This window comes from Lycium ferocissimum, chromosome 1 (assembly GCF_029784015.1).
Source record: "Lycium ferocissimum isolate CSIRO_LF1 chromosome 1, AGI_CSIRO_Lferr_CH_V1, whole genome shotgun sequence".
NCBI classification, from domain to species: Eukaryota; Viridiplantae; Streptophyta; class Magnoliopsida; order Solanales; family Solanaceae; genus Lycium; species Lycium ferocissimum.
The window spans coordinates 15,914,973-15,931,752 of NC_081342.1; the positions used below are offsets into that span (position 1 = coordinate 15,914,973).

Sequence of the window (16,780 nt, forward strand, 5' to 3'; positions counted from 1 at the left end):
GATTTTGAGTTTTTGAATTGAATTATACACCCGCTTTATTGCGAAGAAACTTGTTCCTAGACTTCAATACCAGAAATATTGACTTTCGGGTTGGAAATCAACAAGAAAACGATGTTTTTGATCGTGTGGGACCTCGAAACGCAACCTTTAATGGCTGATTTTCTTTTTCTTTTTGAATTGGGGGACCAGTGGTGGGGAAGAAGGGGACGTTTTATTTGAGGGTTACGCACAGAATCTGTGCGTAAAAGAACCTAAGTGTAAATGTACTTTGGTCCTTTTACGTACATATTCTGTGCGTGAAACCTATTTTTATTTTTTATTTTTTTAATGAGTTATTTTAATTCCAAAATTTTATTTTTGGATTACAAAAGTTTCGGGCTCTCCAGAGAGCGGGTCCATAGGCTACCGTAGCTCAATAACGACTAACTGACCATCCATTTAAAACAACGCTTTCCTTTGACCGATACACCTTTCTGAAGCATGACCCCAAAAAGGAAAAGAGAAATTTGTGATACTCGAAAGGACGAAAACAAACACTCCCTTTACCCTAAATAATTGTTTTAGAAACTTTAATTTATTTCAAAATATTTGATGTTTATAAGAGAACATGAAGTGATTTTATTACATTATCTTTACTGTTTCCATTAGTGAAATTTTAATTAAACGAGACGTTTAAGAGAGGAGTAATTTAGTTTTTATAAAAATACTCTTATAACTAAAACTGTTAAATGTGTTTTTTAAGGGTGTCCAAAGGTTTAAAAGACAAATAATATGGAAAAAGAATGTGTTTAGAATGGAAGAAAATATATTTTTTTTAAATGTTTTGGTTGGTCAAAGTTTTTGCAAAAACATTTTCTTTTTTTAAGAAAACATGTTTTCAAAATGAATATTTTTTCCTTGGCAAACAAACCAAAAGGTTTTTCCATGAACCAATGGATACAGCCTAAAAAGACGTATAAAGAGGCATTGAATTTCATTTAATGTTTGTATCGGTCTCCACCAACCCATTTTTCTGCCTATAAAAGGAGACTCAAGGTAACACCCTTCATCACTCAGGTGTAAAGATATAGGATAAAGAAAAGAAAAGGTTGGTCAAGAAAGAGACATTAGGCATATTGAGAGAAAGAGAGGAAGTGATGGCCAATAAGTTGTCCATAGTTATCCTTTGTGTTGCTTTGGTAGTGGTTCATACCATAGCAGCAAGAGAAATGCCAAGTGACAAAGATCTTGCTGACCAAAAGAATGTTTTTGGAGGCACTGGAACTTTCGGTGGCATTGGTAACAATGGCCTGCCTTTTGCCGGAGTTGTAAGTGGAGTAGGCGCCGATGTTGGTGGGGTTGGGGGTGGAGTTGGTGTTGGAGCTGGAATTGGTGGAGGACTTGGAGGTGGTGGAATAGGTGGTGTTGGGAGTCTTGGTGGTCCAGGTGGCTTGGGGGGTCTAGGTGGTCTAGGTGGTGGTGCTGGTGGTGGTGGTGGTGCAGGGAACCTTCCACTTCCATGAAGATTTATCACTTTCATATAAGTTTCATTATGTTTACTAGTTTACGTTGTTTCATGCATGTTTGGTTAGTTTGCCTAGCTAGTGTGAGAATAGAGTGAGGTTTTTTTTTTTCTTATCTTTTTTTCCTTGTTGATGTTTGGTTTCATGCATAGTGTAATGTTACGGGGTTTTCCCCGTTAGCAATGTTATGTAAGTTGTTGTACTTCTTTCTTTTGAGCGTTTGTATTTCAGCTTTTAAAAGTTTAACGCTTTTTTATTCACTTTGTTTATTTTGCTTACTTTAATATGTTTCGTCGAACTATAGCAAGAAGTACCACTGAGGATTCTCTTGTGATTTTAACTCAAGAAAAGGTAGAAAGCCTGGGAAAAAAAAATATCTGGAGGAAAATAAATAAATAAAATATGCTACTTAAAATATCCTTGGAAAAGAAAAAAGATTATATATAAGTAAACTGTAGCAAGTTCCGAAATTTGAACGCAAAGAAAGCCAAAGAGTGAAGAATCAAAATCAGATAATAATTCAAGGTAATGGTACACTCCCTGTCCAATTTACTTGTTGAATGTGGAAACTCTATAAATTTTGAAATTAAAATATTTGCAATGCACGGTAACTTTGCCATCTAGGGCGAGAAAAGAGTAACTTTTTTCTTTTTTCGTATTTGTTTTTTGTTGTTGATGTTTGTTTTCATCCATAGTGTAATGTTATGTAAGTTTGTTGCACTTCTTTCTTTTAATTAATTAAAGTCAGGTGTTTCAAAGTTTAACGCTTTTTTTTCTCACTTTGTTTCTTTTGCTTGCTTTAATACGGTTGACGAAGTCGTAATGTTAATTTATTATTTTCTTGCTTTTGTTGTGAAGTTTGATTTTGTGTTGCGAGCAGCGCCACTGAGGATCCTCTTGTGATTTTAACTCACGGAGGAAAAGAAAATAATATGCCACTTAAAAGACACTGTACTTGGAAAAGAAAAACATAGATGACTCAAGACCGTAAGAATTGAAATATTATAATTTTTTTTTTTTGACACATGTAAAAGTGAGGGAAAACATTCTAGGTCCCCGTTTGGCCATAAGAATTATTCACTTTATTCCAGAAAAAATTTTCACATTTTTTCGGAATCAACGTTTGGCCATGAGAATTCCGAATACAACTTCAGACTACCAAAAACTCAAAAAATTTGTTTTTTAAAAAAATTCACTTTTTTACAACTACATTTCACCAAAAATTACAATTTCAAAAACTATGGCCAAACACAACTCCAACTCCAAAATTCCAAAAAACAAATTGATTTTTTTTTTTTTTGATATCTATGGACAAACGGAGCCTAGATATATCGTGGTATAAGCAAACTCTAGCAGGCTTGAAATTTGAACGCAAAGAAAGCCAAAGAGTGAAGCGTACTAGATATAAGGACTAAACTCGAGCAAGTATAGAGGTGGAGCCATAAAATTTAATCATGGGTTTGGACTATAATTACGTGGTAAGTTTTCAGATAGATTATTCATACATATTATATTAACTTCTAATACAAGTACAAAGTTTAAGCCAAAATTACTTCGGAACCAGTAATTTAATATAACCATTTTCTCTGGGAGGTTTAGTTGGGGTAAAAATAATGAGACAACTTCTCGATAGGTACGCTAATAATATATCAGAAACGATGCCTTTCTTTTTTATTCTAAAACATCAAAGATGGATAAAAGTTTTGGTGTCCAGTAAGGCATAAATTGCTTTCCTGGAAAATATTATCCTCGGTAAATATCACTTCCAATTGTGCGATTACGACGAATTATTGAAATGCTTTCCCCAAGAAAAGTACTATTAGTATATTTTTTCACTAATAGATAGAGGAGCATGAGTTCCGCTTATGGATATTATTCATGTTTTCTGGACAAACATCTCAAATTAATCCCAACCTATATCACTTATTTCAACCAGCACTTAAACATTATCTTTATCCTTCAACAATAAAATATCGCCAAAAAAAAAACTGCTGTCATACCCTATATCCCCCACCTTGTCTCATAAACATATGTCATCTATTTTTATATCGACTCATAAACATACGTCATCTATTTTTATATCGAATCAATTTTTTAAAATATTCTAATTTTTTTGTCCAAGATGTTAAATTTTCACAGATTCCAAACATACGTTATAGTTCCATGATTTTTCTTAAGAAAAGAATTACACCTTTCCAAATTAGTACGTAATTGTTACCAACAACCACCAAGTTCATAGATTCCATTTACTCCTCACAGTAAAAGTTCATAAATGAGTTCACCAACCAGTTAGGTTGAACCTGCTTTCACGCTTCTGACATGCATCTTTCTCTTTAGTATATTTGAATTTTTTGTGATTAATACTCCTATTTCTTTTTTAAATTTTAAAACTTCAAAATTTTAAAGCATAAGATGTTCTCTGCGAGGAGGAATCAATTCTTAATAAGGATTGAGATGAGATGCGACTTGAGATGAAGTTCAAATCCATTTACTTTTAAGTATACAAGAAATTGGATCCTTAAAAACTGAACTGTATTAGAAAGCTTGCATTTCACCTTGTAAACCTTCTCTTCCTTTCTTCTTTTAAACCCATTTATTTAGACACCAACAGCTGTATATCATTATCACTTAGTAGAGTTTACAGCTGTCTAGCAAGAACATTTTGAGGAAGAGAGAGTCCGTATAAATGTAATTAATCTGAGCACAGGCCAAAATTAATCTGATAAAGAAACGTTACTATGAATAGCTATATAAATTCAAATTCTTGAAATTTGTAAAACTTGTATAAAATAATAAATGTAATAGTGTCTTTAAGACATAAAATGGCAGGAATCCCATAAAATATTGTAGGACAGAGAGAGAATATAGAGGTATTCTACAAATGGTACAAGTAGCGCTTACCGTTCCACAGGGTGACCGAACAATTTTGTACTAGACTACTAGTGCCAAAATCAAAAACCTACTCTGGTTTAACCTTAAGAGCAAACTGTGTCTCAAATAAAATGCTGTGTAGAGCAAAAAGTATTTCACTACTACAACAGCAATTTTCGTGATTTGCAAGTAGGAAGGTTCGAGTCATATAATGTGGAAAGCGAATTTAGCACACAATAAAAACGGTTGATGTAACCAACCCAGATGTTCTGAATGTAATTTTTTCCCAAATGATTGAAAACATCACCGTACAAAATGAGAACTAATGTTATTCTCAATGAAAACAAACTAAACCAAATGCTGAACAGGTATGAGTGAAAAGCGATACGTAATTTACTACATGTAAAGTCCTTCTGGCACTCCCTCTTTCTTCTTGAACATCACCTTATCTTTCGCCTTCTTGAAATCTGCATGGGTCACCTGTAGAGAACAGAAAATATCTGTCAACATCTATAGCAAAATGCAAACTATTAGCTCCGGAAGTTCTACCTCCATCACAACATGATTTTTGCAAACCCCTATGGGACATGAACAAGATCAGGTACTCAGGAAGTTGAAATCAAATTAATTCCGAAAACACTTGGTTTCTGTCCCCCTTGTAAGTTCATAGGACTACAATTCGAAATCACATATTATGCCTCTAGTTTACTTACTCAAGACATAGATCAATACACCCCCCCCCCCCCCCCCCCAAAAAAAGAAGCTAAAATCGGCAGTTTTGACTTAGCCCAAACAATGCCCTCCAAACAAGTTAAGCTCTGCATTCCAAGTTTCGAGAACAAAACTATTCAACTTGTCTTATCAAGAACGCAAGTTAAAGAACCGATTCCAACATGCTCCCTGGTCAATTTACAAAGCAACAGACAACCCCGCACATGAACAAAGACATGGACTTAGTCAATTTCCAAAGTTGAGCATTTGGGTGCAAATTGGGACCAAACTGAATCGCTCATTACTAAAACAAATTTAACTTTCCATTTTAAGGTCTTACCTTCATCCGCCGTTCTCTTAGAGCGAGCAATCCAGCTTCAGTACATATTGCCTTGATATCAGCTCCAGAAAATTCATCCTTGGTCATAACAAATTCTTCTAGATTGACATCATCAGCCAAAGTCATCCTTGCTGTGTGTATCTGATATCCAAAATAGATTTTCTTGTCAGCAAATAGGAGGCAATCCACGATTCATCACTCAATAATTTTTGCTAACATCACAACATCAAACCTGGAAAATGCGCCTCCTTGTTTTAATGTCAGGAAGAGGGAACTCAATCTTCCTGTCTATTCTACCAGGTCGCAGCAGCGCAGGATCAAGACTTTCGATTTTATTTGTAGCAAGAATCACCTTAACATCTCCTCTGGAATCAAAACCATCTAGCTGGTTCAAAAGTTCTAACATGGTTCTCTGGATCTCACGTTCACCACCAGAATGGGCATCATACCTGGCAGATGAAGACTAATATCAACAGAAATCCACAAAATTCCAATCTTCAAGTTACTGAGGCCAGAGACAAACCTCTTGGTACCAACTGCATCAATCTCATCAATGAAGACAATAGAAGGTGAGAGATCATCAGCAACTCTGAAAAGCTCCCTCACCAATTTAGGCCCATCTCCCAAGTATTTCTGAATCAGTTCACTTCCAACAACCCGCAAGAAAGTTGCCGAAGTGGAGTTTGCGACTGCCTGAACAAAATTCAGTAACACAGCACAGAATTTATCTTTTGTATACCCACAAAGACATTATTACTGTGACAACAAATCGTAAACACTCGACAAAGACCGTACTACTGGTCGATTTTAAATGTAGTTTTAACCGTTTAGATTTCGTCCAAAATAAGTATCATTTTAGGAAACAAAGGCATCAACTATCTTTCCCAAATCTACCCATGCTCCAATAGATCATCTAAACAGTCTGAGAATAGATAAAGGGTAATTTGAAGTGATATAAAGGGTAACTTAGTCAAATAACCGCTTATAATTAATGGTATTATATGGTTTTCATAAAGGATGTGCCAAAACCTTAAACGCCATTTAAGTTTAACATGGACTGGAAGACGTAACTGCTAGCACTTCTTACACAGACACAAATAGATAGCATGACATTCGGACGGGCTAATGGCAGCCAGACCCAAAACATACTTCCAACGAACCAATCATTCCTCAAAACTCAAAGACATAGCATCACACTCTAAACAGGTTAATGAAAACCAAACTCATAAAATGCATCCAAAAAACCAGATTTTCCTGAAAAAAAATTGATGTGGGCACTACCAATGAACTTCCCAAGTACCATCCTGGTAGGTATCACATGTTAATTTCAATTAACTCTACATGCCATGACATGTACAAAATCTTATCCAAACAGAGAACGACATTCAACTCGTCTAAAGAATCTGCTCATTAGCATATGAATCTATCCCGAAAAATACTTCAGTCAAATGTATGTTTAAGTGAACTTAGGCCCTTTTAGGATATCCCTGACTTTCTACCTGATTACACCTTTCATGTCATTTGTCATTATTTATGTTTCTTCACAAAAGCTTAATGGCTTCTACCAAACCCAGTTTGACATTAGAAAGTCATGTCTGGGGATTATACTTCGACAGGAGTGGCTCTTTCTTAAGAAATTTCAAAGAACAGGAAACAGTATTTGCTCTTTGGTCAAATTCAAAGAAGTTTTCACTTGCTCACCCTCTCTGTCTTTATTCAATCAAATTACAGACCTTTCATTCCAGTCAAGGGCGATCAAAGTGGAGGCTTAAAGACAGTATTTTTAAGTCCACTATACACAAGAAACAAACCTTCGCAAGCAAAGTTTTGCCAGTGCCGGGCTCTCCGTAGAGAATGACCCCTTTAGGAGGTTTTATACCAATGTCTTCATACAGCTCAGGGTGAGTCAAAGGAAGCTCAACAGCTTCTTTAATCTCCTGAATCTGAGCGTCCAATCCACCAATATCAGCATAGGATTCCAAAGGAGCTTTCTCAACCTTCATGACAGAGACCATTGGATCAACGTCGTCTTGTAGAAGCCCAACAACCGATAGAACCTGAATGAGAACATACATAAGTCAAAATGACCCCCACACAAACTTACACAATTTTCTACAAAAATAAAGGACGAAGAGGGAGATCTTTGCTGAGAAAGTACTGCTAGGAAGAAGACAGATTATACATAAGTAAAAGTGATGCAGCCTCAACAGTGGAGACTTTTTCTACAAAAATAAAGGAAGAAGATGGAGATATTTGCTGAGAAGCTACTGCTAGAAATTAAACATAAAATGATAATGTGTGGATTAAGAAAATAGATCCATTAACGCACGAGGCATGGTGAATCAATTAGCCACAGGAATTTTTTCAACGACTAAGCCCTTCCCCAACTAAACAAAAGAAAAACTGACAATCATATTGAAATCGTTTTACTTATCCTCCATCACTTCTCAAGTAATGTGGCAAAGATAATCTCACAAAGCATAAAAATCTGGGTAATAGAAAATGCTAATCCAGAAGACTTGTCAAAAAGAAAAGAAAATGTTCATTCAATAGGATATCAAAACAGGTATTTTATCAGTTTTTGGTGATACAGTAAAATGTTAATTCAAAAGGATATTACAAACTTCAGATATTTTATCAGTTTCTACGTGACATACAACAATGGCAAGTCAAAAAGATACTAGAATTCTAAATATTTTATCAGTTATTACGTTACACGATGTTAATTTGTAATCTGGTTGGGCCATACCTTACAAACATTCAAAAAGTTGACTTCCAGAAGCAGGAAAACTAATCAAAGCAGTCATATCACACTATCCCTGAGCAGTTTGAAAGCAGCTGAAATGATAGCTGCGTGACTGTACAAATTCACTGACACTTTAAGTAGCTTCCCATGTACACAACCTAACCAAGAAAGGTTGTGGAAGTAAAAGAGCATATCTGCTGCATTTATAAGGTAAATTTGGGGGTTGGGCTGCGCGAAGAGAAAGAGACCATATGGGTTCTATAGAGACCATATGGGTTCTGAAAAAGAAAGGTCAAAATTGCTACAGCACTAGAAAATCTAATCAAATGTAGAATGATATTATCAAAACCACCGCAAAATTCTTCACAAGATCTACAAGCCGCCAACAATCAAAAATCCATCGACTCATTTAAAACGGCAAAGCTAAAGCCTAATATACCTAAGAAGTTGACCGGCTTCCCTGGAAAATGTTTGATTAAGCATTTTCACAGCCAATGCTCAAAAGTATTATGTAAAACATCTAAAGGCAGAGCATCTGAGAAAGGCTCATCAAATTATTAACTAGCTGTGGGCTGGGGATAAAAGACCACTTAAAAGATTACAACTCAGAAAAGCACCTCTTGACAAGGTAATTGTTCCACCCAACAACAACTACGTCTCAGTCCTAAACAAGTTGGGATCGAGTATATATGAATCCTCACTATCCACGTTTCTCCATTAAATCCGTCTCATGCCAATATCATACAAAATAAAAATAAAAAATAAAAAGCAAGAGAAAAGTTCCCTATATTTCAAATGGGCATAAAAATCGCTCCAACCAAACAACATGAAAACCCTCAGTTAGCCATGTTTATATCCTGATGAAACCTTCACATGCTGCTGAATATAGGATATACTTTGTGGAATTAAATGCACTAAATCCTTACACTCTCCAAGTTTAGAAGCAGTAAATCATAATTAAACATTATTAACAAGAACTATCAATAACTAATCACAGACCTAAAGCTTCATGCTTCCAAACACAAAAGAAGGAGCTGATTGAAGCATATCCAACTATTGTTCCATTTCAAAGCCCAATTCTTAACTTACTAAAAGCTCAAATACCAAATTTTCCCAAACTATTACCTAGTTAGGAGTATAAGGGATCGTTTAGTAGAATGTATTCGAGAAAATAATACTCCCTCTGTTCCAATTTATGTGATATACACTTTTATTTTTAGTCTGTCCCAAAAAGAATGATACATTCCTATATTTATAAATAATTTAACTTAAAACATCCTTAATGAAATGATTTAGGGCCACACAAATATCTATGACTTGTTTTAGACCACAAGTTTCAAAAGTCTTCCATTCTTTCTTAAACTTTATGCCTAGTCAAACTATATCACATATATTGGGACGGAGGGAATACATGTATTAGCTTTGGTATTATTAAATCCCTTGTTTGGTAGTGTTTTTCAACTCATGTATGTATAACTAATACCAGCACTATTCCTATTATAAAATAATGTCAGCATAACTAATCCCAGCATTAGTATGTGTATAACTAAACAGTAAAGGAATTTACCAATGTCAATTCTTAACTTCACAACTCTGTAATTCGGCATATAACCCTAGGCCAACTACTCCAAACCCTAAGTAAGCAACGACCAACAAAACATCAAAATGAACTAAAAACAAACACATTCAAATACCTTATTATGCATTAAAATAGCACAACCAGGTTCCAACTGATCCTTATCAACAAAACTCAAGATCCCAACATAGTACTCCGGTCCAACCGACGACGAAACAATAGCATGATTCTCATCAATAAGTTCCTCCAAATTCCCAACACTCATCGGCGAGCCCCTCAAATCATCAACCTTAGATCTATCTTCTTCAGTTTTCTCTTCTTGAGGTTTCAATCTTTCCTGATTAGCAACAAATTCTTCTTCCATTAACAAATAATCCTTAATACGCTCCAGTTTTAATAGCCGGAGTTTGCATTTAGTTAAGGGTGTAACAGTTGGGAGTCGGGCTGCTGCTTCGGGTCCTTTTTGTTTGCGCTGTTTACGGCCTACTCGAGCTGGTGGTGCAGCGGGTTCGAATTTTTTCTCCTTTTTGTCTCCGTCGTTTTTGCGGTCTCCTGGGAGTTGGCGATTGAGTCCACCGGGTGTTCCTTGACCCATTTGATTGTATGATGGTGTGAGTGTGGAGAAAGGGGGAAATGGTTTGGGGAGTTCTTGGGATGTCTTTTTGAAGAAGAAATGTTATTAGAGTGTGATTAATTGAGAGATGGTATAAATATGGGTATTAATGGGCTGGAGCTGGACTGGACTGTTGATATTTGGGTTGCGGGTTAAAGGGGGTCAATTTGCAGGATTACTCTTGCTGGGAGTGGTCTTTAATTTTTATCCCTCAAAATGGTGGTCTTTAAATTTTGCCCTTCAGGCAGAACTTGCATGGGCGAAAATTCTGCCTGCGCCCATGCAAATTCTGCGTCAAGGTCCAAATAGGCAGAATTTGCATAGGCAGATTTGCAAAATTCTTGCAACTTCTGCCTCGCGAAAGTTCTGCCTTGCGATTATTATTATTATTTTTTTTTACTGAGCTAGGATTCGAACCCACAACCTCGGAGTGTTAGGCGAGAGGCAGGGCGAAAATTCTGCCTGCGCCCATGCAAATTCTACGTCAAGGTCCAAATAGGCAGAATTTGCATAGGCAGATTTGCAAAATTCTTGCAACTTCTGCCTCGCGAAAGTTCTGCCTTGCGATTATTTTATTTTTTTTCTTACTGAGCTAGGATTCGAACCCACAACCTCGGAGTGTTAGGCGAGAGGCAAAACTTAAAGCATTCACCAATTTGAAGGGCAAAAATTAAAGACCACCCCAAATGAAGGGCAATCCACGCAAAAAAAAAAAAGTTAAGGGGCTGTGTGGACCGGTGCCTTTATCAGGGACCAAAGCCCAAGTAGGCTAAAAGGCAAGAAAGGGAGGCTAGAACTGGATCCCTAAGGACCCGTTTGGCCATGGATAACTTTCACTTTTTTCGGGTCGTGGATAATTTTTGCATTTTCTTCGAAATTTGATTCTAGAATCATATTTGAACATAAAATTGTTATAATTTTCAGGAATTTGAAAAACTTCAAATACATGTTTTCTGTTATAAATATCATTTATTCATTATTGCTGTCTATCTTTTAGAGAAACTTAGGGTTAGTGATTTTGGGAACAAGTTAGTTTTTCCCTATCAATAAAGGGTTATCCTTCATTATAAATTCATCCCAAAACAAGAGAAATAAGAATTCTCTGGGAACAAGTTAGTTTTTCCCTATAAATAAAGGGTTATCCTTCATTATAAATTCATCTCAAAACAAGAGAAATAAGAATTCTCCGCCCTTCTATCTTTCTCTACAATACTCTGCATTTAGTTTATTATTTTATAATACAATATCATTTCTAACTAGCTGAGCTTATTTTTTACAGTATGAATCACCGAATTGAGGGATTCGTTGAAGCCACAATATTGCACAAACTAGTATACGATGCTTTACTGAATATCATGAGTGAGAACTTCTCTTTCTTTTCTTTTCTTTTCTTTTCTTTTCTTTTATGGGTGATAAAAAGAAATTAAAACTAATGCTTTCTTATCATGGATCTACTCTTATTAATATATTACTCCAGATGTATGTGTTTTTGGTTCTAATGGAACTAATCAGAAATATATAGTATGAATTATCGATGCAAGCGAGAGAAGGAAGCAGATGAGGACAAAGTGTCAAAGTCCCTGTTCTTGCGACCTCAATGACTTAATATTATGTTACGTGTACCCAAACTTCTCTAAATTTGACATGAAAGCAAAGGTGTTTTCACTGAAATTTACAACGGCTTTTGCCAAGGTGAGTAAATTATTACTCCATGTGTTTTTAATTTTGCTATACTAATAATATCCACTCCATTGGATTCATCCGATCTAAGGGAATCTAATTGGTTTCGGACTATTTATTCCTTAAATTTGTTCCTGAAAAACAATATTGTTAAGAGGAATTATGATAATAATTTTATATTCCTTAATGGCTAAGAATAAAAGTTTACAAGAAATACATGATTACCAGAAGTGATAATCTCTCTTAAATCTCATTATGATTAAATTCATTTATGTCTATAACCGCAAAAAGTGGTAATATTTTCAAAGGCTTGTAGTGATTACAACTGAAGATGTGTTAGAGAAAAGTTCTCTACATCATGTGTATGCCTCAATTTACTCCTAAAGTAGCAATTTCTTAAAATAAGTTATAAGTTATCACAATTTGATATGCTTAAGACATGTTCAGATGATTATGTTTTATTCCTGAAGAATGAGAACTCTTACTAGACGTTACAAAATACAAATCTATTCCCTAAAGTAAATTTGACAACATTACACAGATGTGTACTTGATTATGGAGATATCACAATTCACCTCCAGAAGAAATAGAATAATTGAGAAGAAATAAAAGAATACTATTGTGTTAAATATCTCATCAAATTTTCTGTCATGACACCAACAGTGTTGTGCAACAAAATCAATTAAGGGCTCCAGAAGAGCTAACTATTTATCTAGAAGATCATGGCACTAGTAGTGTCCAGACAATATGTGATTATGGAGAATAAATTAAAAGTTGCTGAAGAGCTTATATACTATTATGTAATTCGTTCTAGATTGTAATATACAAAGATGTTATCGAAACACAAGTTGTAGTAAACCCGAAGTTTACTAAAGTAAATGGCTATCATATTGAAGCTATACATGATAAGAGGATTAAATATCTTCAGAATCATAATTGGTAAGAAATATGTTACACCTCGTGTTTTCGTGCGTTGTCGTATCGTAAGGTTGCTAACATGGTAAGAAGGTATTTTTTTTTGAGGTAGTTAAATAGTATGATAGTCGTACGTTAAGTTTTGAAGTCAAATGAGTTGTGATACGAAGTCGACAAAGGTCGTCGCAAGTTACGTTTGTAAATTTCACCGAATTTGGGTCAGATGTGAAAGAGCTTTTCTCTCAATATACTTGGAGTTATGGGGTGATCCACCTATCAAATAGAAGGTCTACGAGTCTAGTTTACAGTGCATTTAACCGTTTATCGATACGACATCCGAATAGAGAAATTCGCATTTCCGTACAAGGGCGCAAAGCGCCACAGTAGCGGTGGGCCCAACTTAAGTGATATAAATAGAGGCCCCAACGTTTTAGGCCCTCATTTTCATCAATATTAAGCCCTAGAACAGCCCTTATACTCTCCCAAATTCATTCTCCATCAATCACAACTAAGTTCAAAGGCAAATCAAGTGATTACAACATAAGGAATCACATGACAATCATAGAATCGTAGATTTCTCGTTGTTTCGATTTTCTAAGAAAGCTTCATCTTGAAATAAATTAAGTTGTAGAGTATTATTCAACTTTCGAGGTATGATTTAACCTTCTCTTCATCTTTTTGAGCCTTACAAGTAATTAAACCTAGAAATTAGGTAGAAACCCCCATAGAATAAGCTTTTGCAATTCTTATGAACTCTTATGGACTTGGGTTGATTGTTGGGTTGTTTTATATAGTTTTAACATGTTGCTTGGAGTTATGGTGGTACGGATAGGATGGTACTGATGAGGGGGAGTAGGAAAGTAAAATTTTGTAGCGTTTTGCGGGAAAATTGAGCTACAAAAGAGCCTACAAACTTATGCCCGCGAGTTGCTTGCTTAAATGTATAAGTGAAGATTTTCATGAGCTATGAGTTTGATTTTGATCTTGAATAGTTCGTTTTGTGTAGGTAATCCTTCATAAGGTATTCAAGGACCCGGAAGTCGCGTGTAGCTCTATCAACGAGGTATGTAAGGTCCTTCTTTATATCTTTCGGCATGATTAGAACTCGAAGGAACGTTTATTGGATTGTTTCATCGAATTCGAACTGCTCCACTTCAAATTGATAAATATGATTAAATCTGCCCTTTTCTCATGAATAACTCACATCGAAGAAGATTTAAGTATTCTCAACCTTCCTTGTTCGTCGCTCAAAGAGAATTAAAATTCTTTTGTTCGTTCTTTTTCCGACGTTCATATTGATCATAGTTACTGATAGCTTGAACATGATGTCTACTTTAAACAAATCCGTACTCCGTAACTTTCATGTTTCTTGTGTTGGTTGTCTCATAGTTGGAAACCAAAGGACGTAGGGACAATAACGATAGTCGAAGGATAACGACGATAGGTTACTTAGACTCTTGTCATGATATCTCTTCTGAGGTTGGTCTTGCATTGCACTTATATATATGTGTGTTTATTTTCATTACCGAACCGCGCTATAGTCGGCCGGGTAAGCACTTATATGTGCACCTAGACATGTTTCTTCTTTACCGAGCCGTGCTGTAGGCGGCTGGGTAGGCACGTACCGTGCATCGCCACCGATCGTTAGGCGAGATGATGTTATGATGATGAGCTCACCCCACAGAGGGATTTATTATTGTTATATGATATGATATATGCCTCCACAGTGAGGAATGATTTTACGGACATGCATTTACATTTATGTTGTGGTTATGGTCGCCCTCAGTGGCTTTGAACAGAGTTTCAAGTTGTTTGTAAATCTCTTCTCATATTATTTACATTATTTGTGCTTACCGCCCTACATATTCAGTACATATTTCGTACTGACGTCTTTTGTGCTGCTCGTGTTCATGCCCACAAAAGCCGATAGACAGGCCGGCGTGCCTCCGCAGTAAGACACTGAGATCAGCGATTAAGTGTCGCACTCCACTTCTTCGGAGTTGCTGGTTGTGAGTCTATAGGTACAGATGCATATGTATATGTATAGTTTTGGGGTATGTCGGGGCCCTATCCCGATCTGTTGATATTGTGTTGCTCTTTTAGGCTTGCGGATCGTTGTCGTGTATATATGTTTTGCATGGCCTTGTCGGCCCCCCTTACGCCTGGCATGACTATATAGTCTTGTTGCCTTAGCTATATATATATATATATATATATAGGTTGTTGTTGGGTTCTTCTCGCGGTGCGATTATACATTTGGTTCTTGTTAGTGTCATATTGCAACCTTGTTGGCCTACTATTCATATTACATGTCATAGATGCCATGGTTGGTTCGCTCGGGCCTTCGGGTGCCGAGTGCCGGCCACACTCCCCAAGGTTGGGGTGTGACAAAATATGCATGTGAATGGTTACCATTTTTATTCTCCAAATTGTACTACACAAATATAAGCATGATGAAATCACATGACCAGAAGTTTATTGTTAAAAAAAAAAAAATCATGTCATAATAAACCAGAAGTTTACTAAAACAAATAGCTCATGGCATGGTAAACTTGAAGTTTGCTAGTATATATAATTTAATCAGTTGGCATGAGCAGTTTGGCCATCCGATTCAAATATGATGTGCAAGTTGAGTATTTGACATATATTGAAGAACTAGAAGATTCTTCAAGAATTTATTTGTGTTGCTTGTTCTCATGATGAGTTGATTATACCAGCTAATGGTAGGATTGAATTCCCTAAATTTTGGAACATACCAAAGGTGAATATGGGCCCGTTCACCTTCCACGTGGTATCTTAAATAGATGCATCGATAAGACAGTCACAGTATCAACCGCAGTTTGACATATGTAAAGTTGCTTGCTCAAAATAATTGAGTACAAAGCACAATTTTTATATTATGTAATCAAAATATTTCATCTTGATAATCTTTGGTTCATATCCAAGTTGGTTTGGCGTTGAATGCCTTCAATAAATAGCTAAATCATTGCTTTTGAGAACAAAACTTCATATGTTGGTCTGAGATATGATACATTGTATACAATATCAATTGTATGCTGCAAGACCTACAATTATGATAAATTCTCTCCTCACAATTGGTTGTGGTTAGGAACCAAATATTTCCATCTAATAGTTTTTATGTGTGGTACATGATTGATAATTTACCATGATGCACAAAAGATGGATTCTCTCAAGGAAGATGGGATATATGTTAGTTTCTCCAACATAAGGGGGAGAAAATAAACAGTTGGAAAATATATTGCGAACTATTATTAGTATGATCCTCATTCAAAAAGTAATTCAAGTTAAATGCCAGAAGCATTACTGACCCAAAACTAAATTCAGCTGCAAAATGCTCCTATTAAAATTAATGTCCCTGAAAGGCAGAGTCTACAACATGCTTGAAGCATGGTAAATCAATCGATTCCAAATGCAATAGTCCTTGAAAGGAAGAAGGGAAAAATAATCAAAAATGTTATATTAAGGAGGCAATATGCTCATGAAGAGCCTATGACATAATACTTCATGAAACCTCATGAGAGGTTTAGGTATCTACAAATAATGGAAGTGATGAGATCTCAATAAGTTATGTCCTATTGCGAATTGATACAAGATAATATGTCGTCGACTATATATTTAATACAATATAGCGCAATATTGTAAAAGATTGTGAAGATTTGAATTCTACGTCTCTTAAAGCATGCTGACGTAGAAATAATTACCAATTGAAATGATATATCATGATAAGCCAAGCTTGTTGGACCTGCAGCCCAGACACCAGAAGTGTCTCACATTCAAATACTAATTGAATATTGTTACTTGCCAA

General features: G+C 35.7%; 2 protein-coding genes across 2 annotated transcripts; one reads left to right on the forward strand and one right to left on the reverse strand.

The window, feature by feature from the left end:
- The first annotated feature begins 1,136 nt into the window (after positions 1-1,136).
- Positions 1,137-1,502, forward strand: LOC132062521 (glycine-rich protein 5-like). Its single transcript, XM_059455075.1, has one exon. The coding sequence runs from the start codon at positions 1,137-1,139 to the stop codon at positions 1,500-1,502; it is 366 nt and encodes a 121-aa protein (XP_059311058.1).
- A 3,123-nt stretch (positions 1,503-4,625) lies between these two features.
- LOC132050096 (26S proteasome regulatory subunit 4 homolog A) lies at positions 4,626-10,405 on the reverse strand. Its single transcript, XM_059441156.1, has 6 exons — positions 9,865-10,405; positions 7,236-7,481; positions 5,948-6,117; positions 5,657-5,873; positions 5,425-5,565; positions 4,626-4,853 (listed from the first exon to the last, which is right to left on the reverse strand). The coding sequence occupies exons 1-6, from the start codon at positions 10,339-10,341 to the stop codon at positions 4,770-4,772; spliced, it is 1,335 nt and encodes a 444-aa protein (XP_059297139.1). The 5' UTR covers positions 10,342-10,405; the 3' UTR covers positions 4,626-4,769.
- Positions 10,406-16,780: the final 6,375 nt, after the last annotated feature.